The sequence below is a fragment of the Alligator sinensis genome, unplaced genomic scaffold, assembly GCF_000455745.1.
Source record: "Alligator sinensis unplaced genomic scaffold, ASM45574v1 scaffold755_2, whole genome shotgun sequence".
Classification (NCBI taxonomy): domain Eukaryota; kingdom Metazoa; phylum Chordata; order Crocodylia; family Alligatoridae; genus Alligator; species Alligator sinensis.
This window is the reverse complement of record NW_005841883.1, coordinates 1,129,840-1,146,240: the sequence shown is the minus strand read 5'-3', so window position 1 is coordinate 1,146,240 and position 16,401 is coordinate 1,129,840. Positions and strand designations below refer to the sequence as shown.

General features: G+C 40.8%; 1 protein-coding gene across 1 annotated transcript in view; it reads left to right on the top strand.

Annotated features, from left to right (window-relative positions):
- The window catches only part of NBEAL1 (neurobeachin like 1), a 135,972-nt gene that overhangs the window by 5,918 nt on the left and 113,653 nt on the right, over positions 1–16,401 (top strand). Inside the window, 1 exon segment of the mRNA XM_014516902.2 lies at positions 14,485–14,576. Within this exon segment, the coding sequence (XP_014372388.2) occupies positions 14,485–14,576 (92 nt within the window).

Below are 16,401 nucleotides of genomic sequence, written 5' to 3'. Positions count from 1 at the left end.
CCCCCCAGGTTTCTGTGCCAACAGCAGGGTGTGGGGCACAGGGCTATAGCCTGGCCAGAGCCAGGGCCTGGCAGCAGTGGAAGTGTTAGCAGCAAAGCCATTTCTGTGCCAACAGTGGTGTGTGGGGATGCAGCCCGGCTGGACCCAAGACTTGGCAGCAGCAGGGTTGGCGTTGGTGGTGCAGAGTTGTGCCTCCCCACCTCTGCCCTCTCCCACTGTCATCATATATTTGAAATCTCTTAGTTAAATTGTCTTTCTTATATTTAGATAGATCCTATCTTCTCTTCTTTCTAGAAGCTGGAGGTCTTCACCAAGGTGTTTGGTGTACTTGAAAGTTGAAGTCACATGAGTCAGCATTTAAACCTTTTGAGTTGGAAACAACTTCTGCTCTGCTCCTGTGTTCCTTTTATTAATCTAAAGAAATCCTTGCAACTTGGTTCACGTTTTCAGCTGCTGTTTATAAGGTGGGGAGGACCGGAAAAATGGTTCTGATTGTAGAACCATTTCTAATTGGTTCTAATTGTAGGGGCCACAACTATCCCTAGGTGATTTACTTAACCTAAACTACAACTGGAAACTCCATTTTGGGGTGGGGAGGAAGGTTTATCTAATTAGCCTGGCAGTGTTGGAGCCCAAATGGCTGTCAGGGTAAGTAAGGCTCTTGTCATTGTTTGTAACTGCACAGGGTCACACTCTGTTAAAGGCTTTGAAAATAGAGAGGGTCACCTTTAAAAATCAGTCTGCTTTGTTATGAACAGCTCACAAGGATTTCAGGATGGCATGTACCACAACTGCTTAGGCCAGTGAGCCTGCTTTCTGCACTAGCTGAAACCAGGAAACAAGTCCCAACTATTTAAGGAACTTAGTTCTGCCCAAGCAGGTTTTCACCAACTGGTTTGTTCTGGGTTTCACACATGCCCTTGTGTAGCTGGTAGGTCAGTTACTGGTTTGAAGCCTGCATTCTTTGTTCTTGAGCCTGCTGCTAGTTTATATGATAAACATTCTGCCTTAATGAGACTGATTACTATGATTGTATAATTTCTACCTGTAGGCCCCCGGAGTAGAGAAAATCTTAAAGTTATGCTAAAATTCTGATGGCAGATAAGACCATATTAATTGAGACAACCAAACTCATCCCTACTTATGACTTTAAAAAGTCCATAAATAACTACTGGACTATAGGCAGACAAGGTTCCTTGGGTGAATTTGATATCTTTTATTAGACCAACCCAAATGGTTGGAGAATAGTTATTAAGCAAGCTTTCGGGTTCAAAAACCCTTCGTCAGGCTAAGGAAGCTTCAGCAGTTGCTGTGTGCTCTTCCTGGACTATAGTGTTTTTTCTCTCGCTCTCAATAAAGTGTGGACAGAGAATTGTGATTTTAAAATTATAACTGGGGGATGATGTTTAAGCTTAAGTGATTGTATTGGGGAATGGTGTCTTAGCCTAAAAATGGGTAAAACACTATTCTCTTAAAGTTTTTTGGGGGGTTTTTTTATTTGTTTTTTTTCCCCTGTAGGAGAAGAATTCCCAGCAAGTCTCTGACACACTTTTTCAAAGTCTGATTAAACAGATTTGGCTCAGGAAGTACAGCTTTAAGTGTCCTCGAGGCACCAGTTCAACTCCTTTCTACATCTTCCATTTATCACAGCATTGTAGGTACTCAAATGCTGTACACTGAGATATACGTGTAATATCTCTTTCTATTCTGCACACTCTTTTTTTAACGCATCTATGTGCCAGTTAAATGTTCTTCATACCTTAGAATAGTTTCTATGATGTGACTGTTTGTATTAAAGTTCTGTCTTACATTAATTTGAGTTCTTCCTCATTTGCTTTGTGGATGACTCGTAGGCCTGTGCAAAGCGGCTAGTATTTGCTTCGAATTCAGATTCGGCTGATTCGGGGGACAGCGATTCAATTCGGGGATTTGAATCACTGTCCTGATTTTGATTTGGCCGAATCTGATTCGGAGATTTGGCTCATGCCGAATCTGTGAATCAGCCAGGCCAGGCCCATCCCCCACCTACTCTCCCAACCCTGCAATGGCTGCCCCGCCTGCCCCAGCTCCCTGCACTTGTTTAAAAAAAGCCCCAACTCAGTGGATGCTGCTGGGCGGGGGGAGAGGGGGATCCCTACTGCCCCACACTGCATGGGGGCTCTGCACAAGCCCCCTGCCCCCCCCGCCCCTTGTTCCCTCAGCCCCCTCACGGGTGCCCCGCCCGGGCTAGCTCTGGCCCTTTAAGAAAAACAAAAAAACCTGAAATAATCCCCAGACTCACGGCTCCTGCCAGCGGCAGTTGTGGGGGGGCTCTGCATGAGCCCCCGAGGCTGCTGCAGGAATGGTGAGTCCTGGCTCTTGGTTCTTTTTTTTTTGTTTTGTTTTTTGTTTTTTGTTTGTTTTTGTTTTTCCTTTAAGGGCTGGAGCTGGCCCCAGTGGGCCATCTGTAGGGGGGAGCAGGGGGGGGGTCAGGGGGCTTTACCAAAAGCAGTAGTAGGGGGCAGCGGGGATCACTTCTCCTGCACGGCAACACCTGGTAAGCACCGGGTATGTTTTTTTTTTGTTTTAAAGTACCGAGCTGGAGTGGGTGGGGGCAGCCATGGGGAGGGGTTGGGGGGCTGGCAAAGGTCCCCTCCCCATCCCCGCCCCCTTCTTACCAGCTTGAAGTCAGCTGTAGCTCCCTGCTGCAGCCACCGGGGACTGCCCAAATCATCAAAGCTCTCCGAATCTTTTCAAAGCTCTCCGAATCTTCGGAATCGATTTGGGCCTTTAAATTGGTCCCCTGATTCAATTCAGATTTGGAGACTTGGCCACTGAATCAGGCCTAATCTCCTCTGAATCGAATCACCACCCGAACCTTTGCACAGCCCTAATGAATAGGACCTTATTATTCATAACTGTCCATTTGGCTTTCTTCACTAGAACAAAATAGTTAATTTGAGCAAACCTGTGTGCCTGGTGTTATGCCTAAATTATTGTAGAGTGAGTCCAAGCTGGATTGCATTTGTAAGAAAGCAATCATTCATTAGTAGTGATCTTGTCTTTGAAACGTCAGTACTATAGAAAACAAAGATGAAGTTGTTCTTGAGATGAGGGAACACTCTTACATACCTTTTGCTACTTCTGAGCATTAAGAATATGCTTCTCATGAAAAATGATGTGTAGCCAAGTATATAGCTTGTAAATTGTGGCTGTAAAATGAATTGGAGCAGAATTTAATATGTCAACCTTAACTACTCATTTTCAGAAGTTGTCATCCTCCACTGAGTATTTTACAACTTAATCTACTGTCAAAGTGATCTGTATATTTTGTTTTCTTTTTAATAATTTAATTGGATTCATCTGCAACAATGCAAAAGTGAGTTTTGTACGGTTTCCTCTCAGATGATTGAATCTAATGTTTATACTTGTAAATCCTTTTTCATATTGCATGATGCTAAAATAAGCTTGGATAACTTTATATAAGTGTGTATGTGTATGTTGAAAAATAGTGTGTTTATTAACAGAATAAAATGGATTTGGGTCAGACCAACATGAGCATGGTATTGTAGAGCAAAGGTAAGCCCCATAATGGAAATGAATTAATTTACACAAATGATCTTGTAGTCTCATTTCTAAAACACACTTAGCACTCACTCTCAAAATAATATTTAGCTGTGGTGAGAGGGATGCAATTTAACCAGCATGCAATCTTTTTTAAATGTTGAGCTTTGAAGTCTGGAAACACTGAACTTTGTACCCCTCTCCCCCATGAGATCATCCTGACTACAGTGTGCACTGCTCTTCCCTGTTGTTTAATTGTTGATTTGTCCAAGTGATTCATGTAAAAACACGCTAAGTACAATTATTGCTCTTTGTCACATCAAATCATTCAATATACTTGCAGTCAGAATCTATGTACAGTGGTAAAACTTAAGTATTTGGTTGCTTGAAATAGTTATACATAACAGTCCTAATTTTTCATGTCTTTCCCTTCCTAGAGAATTTTGATTTTTTTTTAAATTACTTAAATATTTATATTTTTCTAAATAAATTCAGTTTCCTTTAATTTTAATTAAAAGGAATCTGTTGTATTGTAGAAAAGATTTGTGAATACTCTATTTCTTTTAAAGGTATCTGCAACTGTGAGTGGAGGAAATTTGACTTGGTTGTAAATGTTCTTTACTAATTTTGTAACAGTGGTTCCACAAATAACACTGTAGATATTTACAGAAATTCTTTCAGATCTAGATACGAGACAAAACATCACTGTTCACTACTTAGAGATTTCTCAGTGTCTAATATAACCATCATTTATATAAATATAAAACATTTAGTATTGTGAGTTGGATAATGTGTATTTATGCCACTGATGTCTACAATGTAGAATCTCACTTACTGAGAAGCCCATGTTAGGGGGCAAGGACTTGTGTATCTTGTGAATTATGTGCAGATATTTGCACATGGAAAAGTGCTAATATAGAGTGGCATCCCGTAACACTCTTCAGAAGATCCCGTCACCTTGGATCCTTCAGAGGATCCTGTCACCTTGGATCCTGTCACCTTGGATCAAAATCACTGCCATAAAACAACCCCAAATGCATATTAATTATTTTTTTAAAAACTTGTAAAAGAGGTCAAGCAAGAAAACAGCTTATTCCACTTTCTTTAAAAATAGTTTTGTTCTATGTAAGAGAGTTCTTACAAGGGGGAAAGATATAGTAACAAGCATTCAGAAGTGTGTGTGGAGAAAACTAAGCCTAACTGCCTTCCTCAGACAAACAGTATTCAAGTTTAGCTTTTTTACTAAGGGCTAAGACACTACTGTTTTACATACTTTAATAGTGACGTATGTTGAAGTGTTCTTTTGAATTCTTGCACTTAAAACTGATTCAGACATGAAGTTAGTAGACCCAAATAAGTTATTATACTTGTTTCAAATGCTCAATCTGTTTTCAGTTATTTTTTATATTATTGTAATAAAAAGAATAGAATTTATATTCTGCAGTTATTTTGAAAAATAATTAACATAAAGAACCAAAAGTAACTTTGTGTAGAAATGAGAATTATTCCCACTTACTCTCTGAAAATGGATAACTTTTTCAAGAGCCACTGAGTGACATAGGAACTCAAGTTTAGAAAGTTTTGAATATTTAGAGACGTATGGACAAAACAACATCTCTTAATGGTTAATATATTCTTCCTTTTGTCCAGGAGTGAAAAGTAATGCAGTTGAGACAAATGACAAACCTTTAAGTAGCTACTAAAGTGTAAATGAAGGTAGGTAATGTAATTTTAGTTAACCTAAATCCTGGAGCTAGACTTTTATTTATGTTGAATAAAGAACAGTTTTTTTTTAAGGACAGCACAGCACAGCTTTATCTTAAAATGCTTCTCATGCAAATGCAGAAGTGTGAAAACTGAAAATGGTTGAAATGGGCAACAAATGGCAGAAGTTACTGAAAAAAATATAGTAAAAAAAGGAAAGCAATGGAATAAAACTAATCTGTAACCTTGGCAATAACGTCAGGAACATTTATAGAAATCAAAGAGCAAAGTAAGAACTTTGCCCATAAGTCTTTGTTAGAATTATCACAAGATTGGATGTAGGATGTTGGTCATCATTACAGGTATAAGCTATAAATGCAGGGAGAATCTAGGAACCAAAAACATTTCTCATTGATTTTGATTTATTTTGTCTAGGCACATTAAACAGTAAAAACAGTGAATCAGGCTTGTACACTGAATTAAGCTATTATTTGTAGGACCTCGGTCTCATTTGCTGCCTGTGGTGATATAATTAACGATTAGTACGCTAAGCACAAGGGGCCAAATTAGGATTGTGCAAGCGACTGTAAACATGCTCTTTTCTAATGTTCGAGTGCTTAATTTTGTAATGTTTTTAACACAGCTTTTTAATGCAATCTACTTTAACAATGCACATATTAATTAGTTGCAGTAGGCCATAACTGAAGAACTGGGCATACTAAGTAGTCACAAAAACTATTAAATACTTGATTAAACACATCACAATCAATATTTGGAAAAGTTTGATGCATCGTAATCAAAGTAGGTGACACTTTGCAACAAGGATGTACAAAAGAAAAAACGTGCCAGTATTCTACTCAGAACACACCTTTGCCACAGTGCCTAAAACATCCTTTGAAAATGCTTAGACCACCCAGGCCCAAGACCACTGGCCCTTACGCAGACTATTATTATTTCATTGTGCATTCCTGTGAGTCAGCCTGCATCCATGTCTTGACTCTTCTGTACTTGGATTATAAATTCTTTGGGCCACAGGAGGTCTTTCTGTTCTGTGTGTGTAATAGTGCCTGGTACAATGAGGTCCTGTACTATGCTCGAGGTTCCAATTGCTAGTCATTAATCTACAAAATGAGTTTGTTTATTACTACATTTCTGTTTTTATAACACTGTGATCTATTTGTGTTCTAATATTTCTCTTTGCTGTTATATGGCTCATGAGTACAAACTTCTCTTGCGTTGGGGGGTGGGGACCGATAATGTGAAGAAAGGTATAGAAATTGCTAGTCTTCTACAAGAGAAATAACAAGAGTTATTCTTTTTCTTACTTTGAATCGGTGACAAAATTCTTATGAATTCGTAAGGGAGAAGAATCTGAACCATAAACTTTCCTTTGAAATGCTGGTCAAAATTTCCATTAACCTAGTGTCCTGTGACTTCAGACTTCTGCTCCACACATGTTTGTTCTAGTTGGCCTGGGAATTGCTCAGACTGTTTCCTGTTGCCATATCATTAAATGTGTCTTTCAGTTCTTACTACTACTGGGTGGTTGTGTCAGCTTGGATAGCAATGTGAAAATCTTTACATCTAATGCAATAGTATGGTAAATCCTGATTTTTTTTTTTTTTTTTTTTTTTTGTCTTGCTTCAAAGTTGACTGAGTAACAGAACAGAAGTTGACTGGCAGAACAGAAAGCTGTGAGTCAGCTGTACATAGTACTTTTCCAGTCATACAGAGGAGGCAGTGTAGATCATTTGTAACTTAGAATGTAGGGACATCATTCAAATCTGTTTTGCATAGTCAATGGAGGCCCTTCCTTTCTGTCCAATCTGCTGCCCTGCTTTCTGCTCCCTGTTCCCTGCCTGATCTCTTCTTTCTGCTTCGTGCCTTGTTTTCCCTACCTGATCCACTGCTCTTCTTTCTCCTTCCTGCCCTGTCTGCTGCGTTGCCTGTTCCCCCTCCCTGATCTGCTGCATGCCACAGAGGCTGCCCATGCTACTCGTACCACTTGTGCTGCAGGTGCACCATTCCTGAACTAGGTGATGATTGCTCTCATAATGTCTAATACACCTGTCATCTAGACCTACCCTGAGAAGGTCTGGACAACGTGGAGCATTTATACACATGCTCTGGGAGTGGGGTGGGCGTGGAGGAGGGTGCTTTAATTAGATCAGCTCCAGGAGCTGCTCTAATTAAAGCACCCGGAAAGTCTCATCTCAGTGTTCCCCACACTTAAAAATGGGCAGTGGGGGCACTTTATCTAAAGCTCATTGAATGAGCTTTAGTTAAAGCACCCCCACTGTCATTTTTAAGTGTGAGGACACTAATACGTGAGACACTGGAGTCTGCTGGAACGTGATAATTACCACGCTCCAGCAGACTCAATTTAATTGAGTCTGCTTCAATGTGCTGTAATTACAGCGCATTGGAGCAGTCTCGCTGCTTGTGTATAGGCGCCCATGGTGCTTAAATTAATGATCACCATACCTGTCATAGTTTATATGTTTGTGGGAACCAACCTTTTTGGCAGGCGTGCCACAGATTAATAGTGTTGCCAGCTTTCAAGGTTTTTTGCCTTGTTCTTAAAGGAGAAGAAAGATTACTAAGCTGCTTTTTGTTGTTTTTGTGTGTTTTATGGTGCATCTTTCATACTTGCTACATGGACAGATTTAATTGTAATATGCTTCACAGGTATGCTGTTAAAAATTAAATGTTTAAATTCCAAAAGTTGCTCAGAATACTTTAAAAATGCAATTTTAAAAAATGGAAACCAACACATGCTGATCAGATGTCATAAATTAATTTATTTTTCCTTACCTGTCCAAATATGTGCTATATCCTTGATGTTTTTTTTCTTCTACAGCTGATGACATCCTCAGTAGTTATCTTGAGCTGCTGTTCATTTCAAACTTGGAAAAATAACTTTATATTCCAGCTTAGACTAAGTATGAAATGTAGCTAGGGATCGTTATTTTTCTACTTAAAATTGATCAGAAATAAGAGGTTCTTCTATACACATTTATGTCAACTCATAATTATGCTGTTGATGCTGTAATAGAAGTTCTCAGGCTTACAGCTGAAGTTTACAGCTTTGAAATTTTTTAAAATAAGCCTGAGACATAAAAAGAAAGACCATAGAAGCGTCTCAGAATGAAACTGTCATTTTGTGTGTGTACCTTGCTATCTTTCTGACTAGTCTAAAAGGGGAAAGCATTCCTCAAAAATAATAATAATATATGCAAAACTGTCAAAATATTGTTAAGTTCTGCTTTAGATGGATTCGTTCAACCAGAGTTAAGGCTCTTAGATATATCCAGTGAATTAAGGACAGAGTTTCATAGTTCATTCTAAATGTATTATTTTTGTCATAAGCATACTTCAGTCTTAACACTGTCTGGGTTTTTTTTTAATTTTAAAATAGTACTCAGGAAAAATGAGATGTAGAGAAACTTGCTGGCTAAGTCAACTGAAGTCAATCTTGGAAGGTTGACTGACTGGAAAACTACACATTATTTAAATTAACCCTGCCTGGATACTTTGTGATAGCATGCAAACTTAATGCCTTCAAACAACTGTCCAGTTGGGCAAGTCTGACAAGCATTTTGAATTGCAACGTTGGGAATTTTTGCCTTTCGAGCATGGGATGTAACACTGAAAATAGCCCCAGGCAGATCAAGCTTTTGTTTATAGCAGCTAATATTTCCTGTAGCTATAAAAGCTGTACTGAACTTTGTTCTTCTAATTTTGGCTCCAATTCTGTTTCTACCCCTGCAATTATAATGAAGAGATCAGAGAAATATAAGCTATTTGTTATCTAGAAAGCAACAGATTTGTGAGTAGATAAAAAAAAAAAAAAAATTAAAAAAAAAAAGAGTTTTCAAGAGGCAATTGTTTTGAAATCGGGGTCAAATTTTTCCGAAATATCCAATTGCACTGAGCCCAAGTCCCACTGACTTTTAATGAGAAGGCTTAAGCTCTGTAGGCACTTATCTTTACTCTTAGCTAATTAAAAGCAATAGTTTGATACTGATCACCAGGGTTTTCAAAATGCATATTACAAACAAAGCACCCTTTGTTCTTTTGGTCTTCCATTTACCCGGGCAAATAAATCAGTGACTAAAAACAAAAAGGTGGTTTAGTTAAGATACTTTCTGCTACATATTTTGTCATTGTTTTTATAAGTAGTAGAGAAGAAAATTAAGTAGGCACCCATCATTGATGTGCCAAACTGTCATGTGATACTACTTTCTTTTACAGCTGATTTTTGTAGCATTGCTCCTGAAGCTTGTAATGTCTTTCGAAGAGATACAATCTAATCATTTTAGTCACTTTATTCTTCATTTGAATTTGTGTGTTCTAACTGAAAGCTTATTTCCCTGTTGCATTGTCTTATTCCAGGGGTGTCCAAGATAGTGTGTGTGGACTGGGGGCCATTTCACCCAGCCTGTGGAGCTAGTACAGGGGTGGGGCCTGACTCTGAATTCCCAGTGACAGCGTCCTAAAGGGCACGTGCATGTTGGAGGCAGTGGGGCAAACGATAGCTGCACTAATTGTTGTGCTGCTGTTCACCGTGCTGCCACCTTTGGGTCAAGATATGACCCATGGAGCAGACCCTGTGGAGTGGATCTGACCTACAGGGGTGGCAGAGTTTGATAGTGCTGTCTTAGTTTACAGATAGCTCTTCCAGAGCTAAAAATTCCCTGCACAGCTCATAGATCTTAGAATATATTTGTTAATTATACAGTGACTTGCGTAACTATATAAAACATGCAGATTAAGCTGTCCTTGAAGTTTTATAATGGCAGTCTTGGTAAAATGTGACAGGACACTGGTTGGAATCACTGTATTTTATGTTGTGGGAGCATTTTAAACTCTAATGAATGGTAAATACTATTCCATTAAGAAAATGTTAAGAAGGAGGCATGAGGTATGTTATGTTGGTGGCAAAAAAACTAAAAATAGTTGAAAGGAAAAAATAGAGAAACATTTTCATTTTCAGGCTGTAGATCATGGCTCTGCCCCAGCTCTGGACCATACCATCACTACAGCAAGATCCCAGCCGGACTCCAGAGCAGCTCTGCACCATGCTGCGTGCCCTGCCAGCACTGCTGCAGCTGGTCTCCATGGAAACCCTGGCCTTGTACTATCACAGCACACTGCTGCTGGGGTCTCCATGGAAACTGGCCCCAGCCACACGAGCAGGGGTTGCTGGGAAATGGAGTCCAGCCACTGGCTGGATCTGCCATTTTGCCCACCTCTAGAGTAGAGCATGGAAACAGGGAATAAGACAGCAGAACAAAAATAAGTTAAATGTAAAAATATAAAGATGCAGATGTGAATATCTGAATGAACATTAACTGTTTATCTCTGATTGCCTGGTAAGGATGGCTTGGCAGTAAAGACTTAAATTTGTTTTGTCAGTTTATTTCTAAAAAAACTGAAAACTTTTTGCCTTTTGAAATGAGGTTAGGCAAACTTTTTTCATTTGCTGTAAAGGAGATGACTTCCATTATTTCCTCCCTTTGGCTGCAAACTTCTCTCTTTAAACTGTAATTGAAGTGAGGAATGTAGACGAGAAGAGAGGAATGCATGAGACTAGTTCACTTGCATTAGAGCCTGAAATGCCAGTGCTCACTAATATAGTCCTTAGTAGTGAACTGGTGTGGGAGTTGGGCCCCCTGTGAAAAGATAGTGAGTGGCAATAGAATGTCGCTAATACGCTCTAATGAGAAATTGGTCAAATGGGTCATAAGCTTTTTTTCTATTCTTGAAACAGACTTGTTTCTCTGGTAGTCCAGAAGTTTACTTCTTGCTCCCATGCTGTTGTGCAGGTTGTGGCTGACATGCATATTCCTAGGTAGAATCATAGGCTTGAAAGGAGGGAACCTTGTCAGTTGTCCAGTCCAATCTCCCAGTCTTCTGTACTTGTGCAAGATTCTTTGTTCCTAAATCAACTTTGATAAATGCCTATCTAGCCTCATCTCAAAAACGTCCAATGAAAGAAATGCCATAACTTCCCTTGGCAGCTCATTCCATTTCTTAGGAAGTTTTTTCCCCCCCTTAGTATGCAATCTGTTTTATGCATTGTGGTTGTTTAATTGCATGTAATTAAATATAATAAAAAAAGAAAAAACAATATTCCATCTGCTCCTTGATTTTTGATAAGCAACTTGTCCTCCTGTGTTGGTTCATAGCAGGGGTGCTCAACCCCTAACCCATGGGCAACATCCAGCCTACAGCACTGTATAATCCAGCCTACAAGGCTCATGTGGGTCCAGAAATTTGGTGGTGGGAAAGTGGTGCCATTCCTCTGCTGCCAAATTTCCAGATTCATGTGGAGCCCCAAGCCGTGTGTGCTGGATTGGGCACCTGATCCTAGTGTGCAGGGCTGGGCAGGGGCAGCACTGGGGCCCAGGGCCCAATCTTGGTTTGGGAAGGGGAGATGCTAGGTCTCTGGCTCCAGGATCCAATCCCAGCGTATAGGGTAGGGCTGGGGACAGCACTGGGTTCCAGGGCCTGATTATAGTGTGCAGGGCTCAGTCCAGCCCATGGACTGGCCCCATGCTACTCAAGGCCAAAAGTTTGAGCAGGTTTATAATTACCTCAGAGTAGGTTATTAAGGTCACTTAAGATCTTTTAAATAAAAACTTCTCTCTGTTAAAGTCCATTGTAGGTAAGTTTGTTCTGTATTCCTGCCACTGCCAGGGCACAAGCTGAAAACTTACCTTACCTACTCACTCCCACTAAGGACCGGACACAGGCATGGGCGAACTGGGCGGCCACCCGGGGCCTAGACAGAAAGGGGGCCCAAAAATGGTAATTTTTTGATGATGATGATTATTATCTCTGCTGAAGTGGGGTCCAATACTAAACATTTGCCTGGGGCCGCCAGGAGTCTAGGCATGGTGATGCTCCCATTCTCACACACCAAACCTCAAAATGTAGTGTTGAAGTCAACTTGGGGGCAGGCACCTAATGTCACTAAATTCTGGAATTTGGTGGCATTGCTGATGAATATGTATCTTGGTCACTGGTATGTTGTGATGGCAGCTTTGGGGGAAACCCCTAAAATGTCTTCATTGCTGAATTTGGCTTGTGGGAGTGGGGCATGCTCCAGAACATGTCCCTGGCAATAGCAGGGACACAGTGGAGACATCCTAAAAAAAAACAAACAGTCATTTGGTTCATGTAACAGGTCGCCCTTCCCAGCACCATCTTCCTAGTAATCCGTGCCTTGCGTGAGGTGCCCTTGGAGCCTTCTTTGGGGTTCTTATGTCCCACCCTGTCACGTCTTGATGGAAATTATGATGATGATCTTGCGAGCAGGAGGCTGCCTATTGTATTGTATGTTGGGTCCTTTCCCCTGTGTGGGCCTGACCCCTGTTTTTCCCTAGCTAGGCCTCCCTGTCTAAACCCACTAAACAGGGTTTGACTCCGAGGCTCTAGCCTTTTCTGTTGTCTTGGGGCTCGTGGCCCCTTTTTCTGCTCCAATCTGGAGCCCAGCCCTCCCTGGCCCAGAGTCCGGGGCACCGGCCCCACAGCCAGGGGGCTGCAAGTTTGATACCAGGGGACAACCCCGACCTTGCACCCTCTCAGTCCAAAACCCCCCCAAAAAACAAAACAAGACTGCACACCAGACCTCCCTGACCTTTTTAAGATTGCGCTGTCAGGCACCGGGGTCTGTGCCCCCCAAAATGAGGCCTCCTCCTTCCCCTAATAGTCTCACCCAAACTGTCGGTCTTATTCATTGATCAAAAAAGAAAAAAAAAATAAACAGTCCTGTCCATGGGTGATAACTGCCCCCAGCTAATGTAAAAAAGAAAGAAAACCCATCATGTCCGCTTACTTTCACAGGGTCCGTGCTTCGGCTCCCTGCCGTCAGCTCACGTCCTTGCTGTGATGTGGCTCCCTGCCTCTCCAGAGCTTCCGTGGCTCCCCTCGTACTGCCTTTGGGCTGCTTCTTCGTGGAGCTCTCTGAGGCACCCCTTCCCCTTCAGTGGCTACCCCCCTAACTGCTGTTCGGCCCAGAGTTTTTATAGTCCTGCCCCTTCTGGTCAGCTGACTAGCTGGCCAGGCTCAGCATTTAACCTCTTCTCTTCCAGCCCTCTGTGCCCAGAAAGTTCTGGCTTTAGAGGGGTGGACATGTCTTCTGCTAACAGGGCTAGGGTCCCCTGTTACAGTTCACCATGTCCATAGTACAGACATTCTCAAGCCTCATACATGGGTGAGGAAAGTGTGGGAAAAGACTAGCAGGGCCCATGGAGACTAGCACTTGCTGAGTGCACAGATGCTCTTTCTCAAGTGGGAAACCGCGGAAGCAACGGTAGCAACAACAGAGCAAAGGAGCCAGCATCTTCAGAACCCATAGACATCTCTCTATTGCATGAGTAATGGTTGGCTGTTGTTTGTAATTTAGGACTAAAATAATATGAGATCAAACGTCTCTATGATTTACCCTTGATGTTTGCCTGTCTTGTCTAAATTGTAGTTGAGTGTAGGGTTTGTTAACGTTCCATTATGTCTTGCACACTGCAGTGTTGATTCTGACTGCATAGTAATTCATAATAGGGTTGACCTCTTGTATGATGAGGAAATAAAGTACTACTATGAAAACTGCAGGAAAACGTATTCTTAATAGATTTCACTCCTTAGTGTGATGTTCAGTGGCACAGCCATGCACAGTTCAAACATGCACTTGTAAACAGTATATAATTCTTTACTTGATTATTGCTGGAACACAGGACAACGTAAATCTTACATTATTTTGAAACAGGAAATAGGGCATGAGACAAATACATTGCTTAAAATAATAAGCCAGCAAACATTCTAGTGAACTTTGTACTCCAAAATATAATCTTGTATCCATTTCCTGTTGTAAGTGTGTGTTGACTTTTTTTAAAGCCTCTATTAGGAAGTTGGTAACCTCTGGAGAATAATTGAAACTTGTTATAAAGAGACTATATGAAATATTTTGGTTGGTATGGATACCAGGAAGTAGAGAAGTACTAAGATGGATCTTTACCTAATGCCAAGGAATTACATCTGTATAATATGGCTGATAATTTCAGCAGAGAGACAATTTATTCTAGCACTAAAATTATTCTCTCTTTTTCTTTTGATCATTTTTTTAAAGTTAATTTTCAATTGAGCAACTTTGTCATGTAGATGAGATCATTTCTCATGCAGTGCTGACTACAAGCATACAATACAAACTTTCTTAATATTTTTCTCTCTTTACAGAAAGACCCAGATTACTTGAAGCTCTGGTTGGACAGTTTTGTTTCTAGCTATGAACAGTTTCTGGATGTGGACTTTGAGAAGCTTCCCACTAGGTATGTCAAAGTACAGACCTGCTCATTATTGTGTTTGGTGTGAGGATAGAACTTGACTGAGCTCCCAGACCTTTTTTAAAATAAGTTCATCCCCTTGTTCAACCACTGTATTGCTTGACCAGCTCTCCTCATCCTGTTCTTTGGAGGTTGGGTTTGGACTGGTAATGATAAAAGTAGGTAAACAAAAGAATTTCTGTTCAACCAGGAAATGGTGTTAACAAACGCTTGTTTTTGTTAACAGAAATTTATACATTACAGCACTTTATATGTTGCTAAAATAAATATTTTTGCAGTAATCATGAAAAGTGAAATAGTAGTGATTATATTTTAAACTAAATGTGTGCATATTAGAGGCAAAATCAACACAGTAAGGGTGATTCTATAGATTTGCTTTCTGGAATTGGTTTAATAGAAAGCATGAATTAAATTTCTGTTTAACTGAATTTGTCTTTAAATCTGCAAAACGTAACTAAATATTTTTAAAAATTGGTTTTTACTTTATGTAGCTGCCAAGAACTCAGCCTAGTGTTTTGTGTTTTTCTTTGCTACAGTAGTGTTTCCAGCCTCTTTTATTGGAATATCATGTTTGATTTAAAAAAAAAAAAAAAAGGTATAAAAATAATACATATGGAGTTCTTGTTTGCTTTCTTTTGTTTCTCTCTCTCTCTTTTTAATCTTTAGGGGTTATGTTTATAAGCTTTTCTTTGTAGCCATGTGGGCTTGAAACTCCCTCTCTTCCTCCTCTGTGTGCGCCTCCTCCCCCGCTTTTTTTAAATGAAAGCTAAGGTTATGTAATCACACAACTCCAGGAGCTGGGACTTTCAGAGAAATAGAGTATTATTAGACTCATGAAGAAATTGTGTGTGTTTAACTGTACCACAATTGAGATCTTTGTCAGTATAATGAATGCAGGGAATGAAGCTTTTTGTGCTCTGTACACTATGATTCTGTTCTAATGCTCATTGAGTCAATGGAAATTAACTGAAAGGGTCTTGGATCAGGTCCTATTTGAGGTGTTGGTGATACCTTCAGCACTGATATTTTCTTGCAAAAAAAAATAAAAATTGGACCTTCAAATAGATCTTAAGTCAAAAGGCAAAATAAGTTAGCAATATGTCATAAATAATAACATAGATTTCATAGATTTCATAGACACTAGGGCTGGAAGGGACCTCAGAAGATCATCGAGTCCAGCCCCCTGCCCAAAGGGCAGGAAGTCAGCTGGGGTCACAGGATCCCAGCAAGATAAGCATCCAGTTTGCTCTTGAAGGTGTTCAATGAAGGTGCTTGAACCACCTCCGGTGGCAGGCTGTTCCAGACCTTGGGGGCTCGGACAGTAAAGAAATTCTTCCTTATGTCTAGCCTGAAACGGTCTTGTAGTAGTTTATGACCGTTCGACCTAGTCGTCATCCCTTGGGGCGCTCTGGTGAACAAACGTTCTCCCAGATACTGGTGGTCACCCCTGATAAACTTATAGGTGGCCATCAGATCACCCCTGAGCCTGCACTTTTCCAGGCTAAAGAGCCCCAGGGCTCTCAGCCTGTCATCGTAGGGTCTGCTTCCCTGACCTCTGATCATGCGCGTGGCTCTTCTCTGGACTCTCTCAAGCTTCTCCACATCCTTTTTGAATTGTGGAGCCCAAAACTGGACGCAGTACTCCAGCTGCGGCCTCACTAAGGCCGAGTACAGGGGGAGAATGACGTCCCGGGATTTGCTTGAGAAGCATCTATGGATGCAAGCCAGCATTTTGGTCGCTTTACTAGCCGCCGCATCGCATTGCAGGCTCATGTTCATCTCGTGGTCAATGATGACCCCCAAGTCTCTT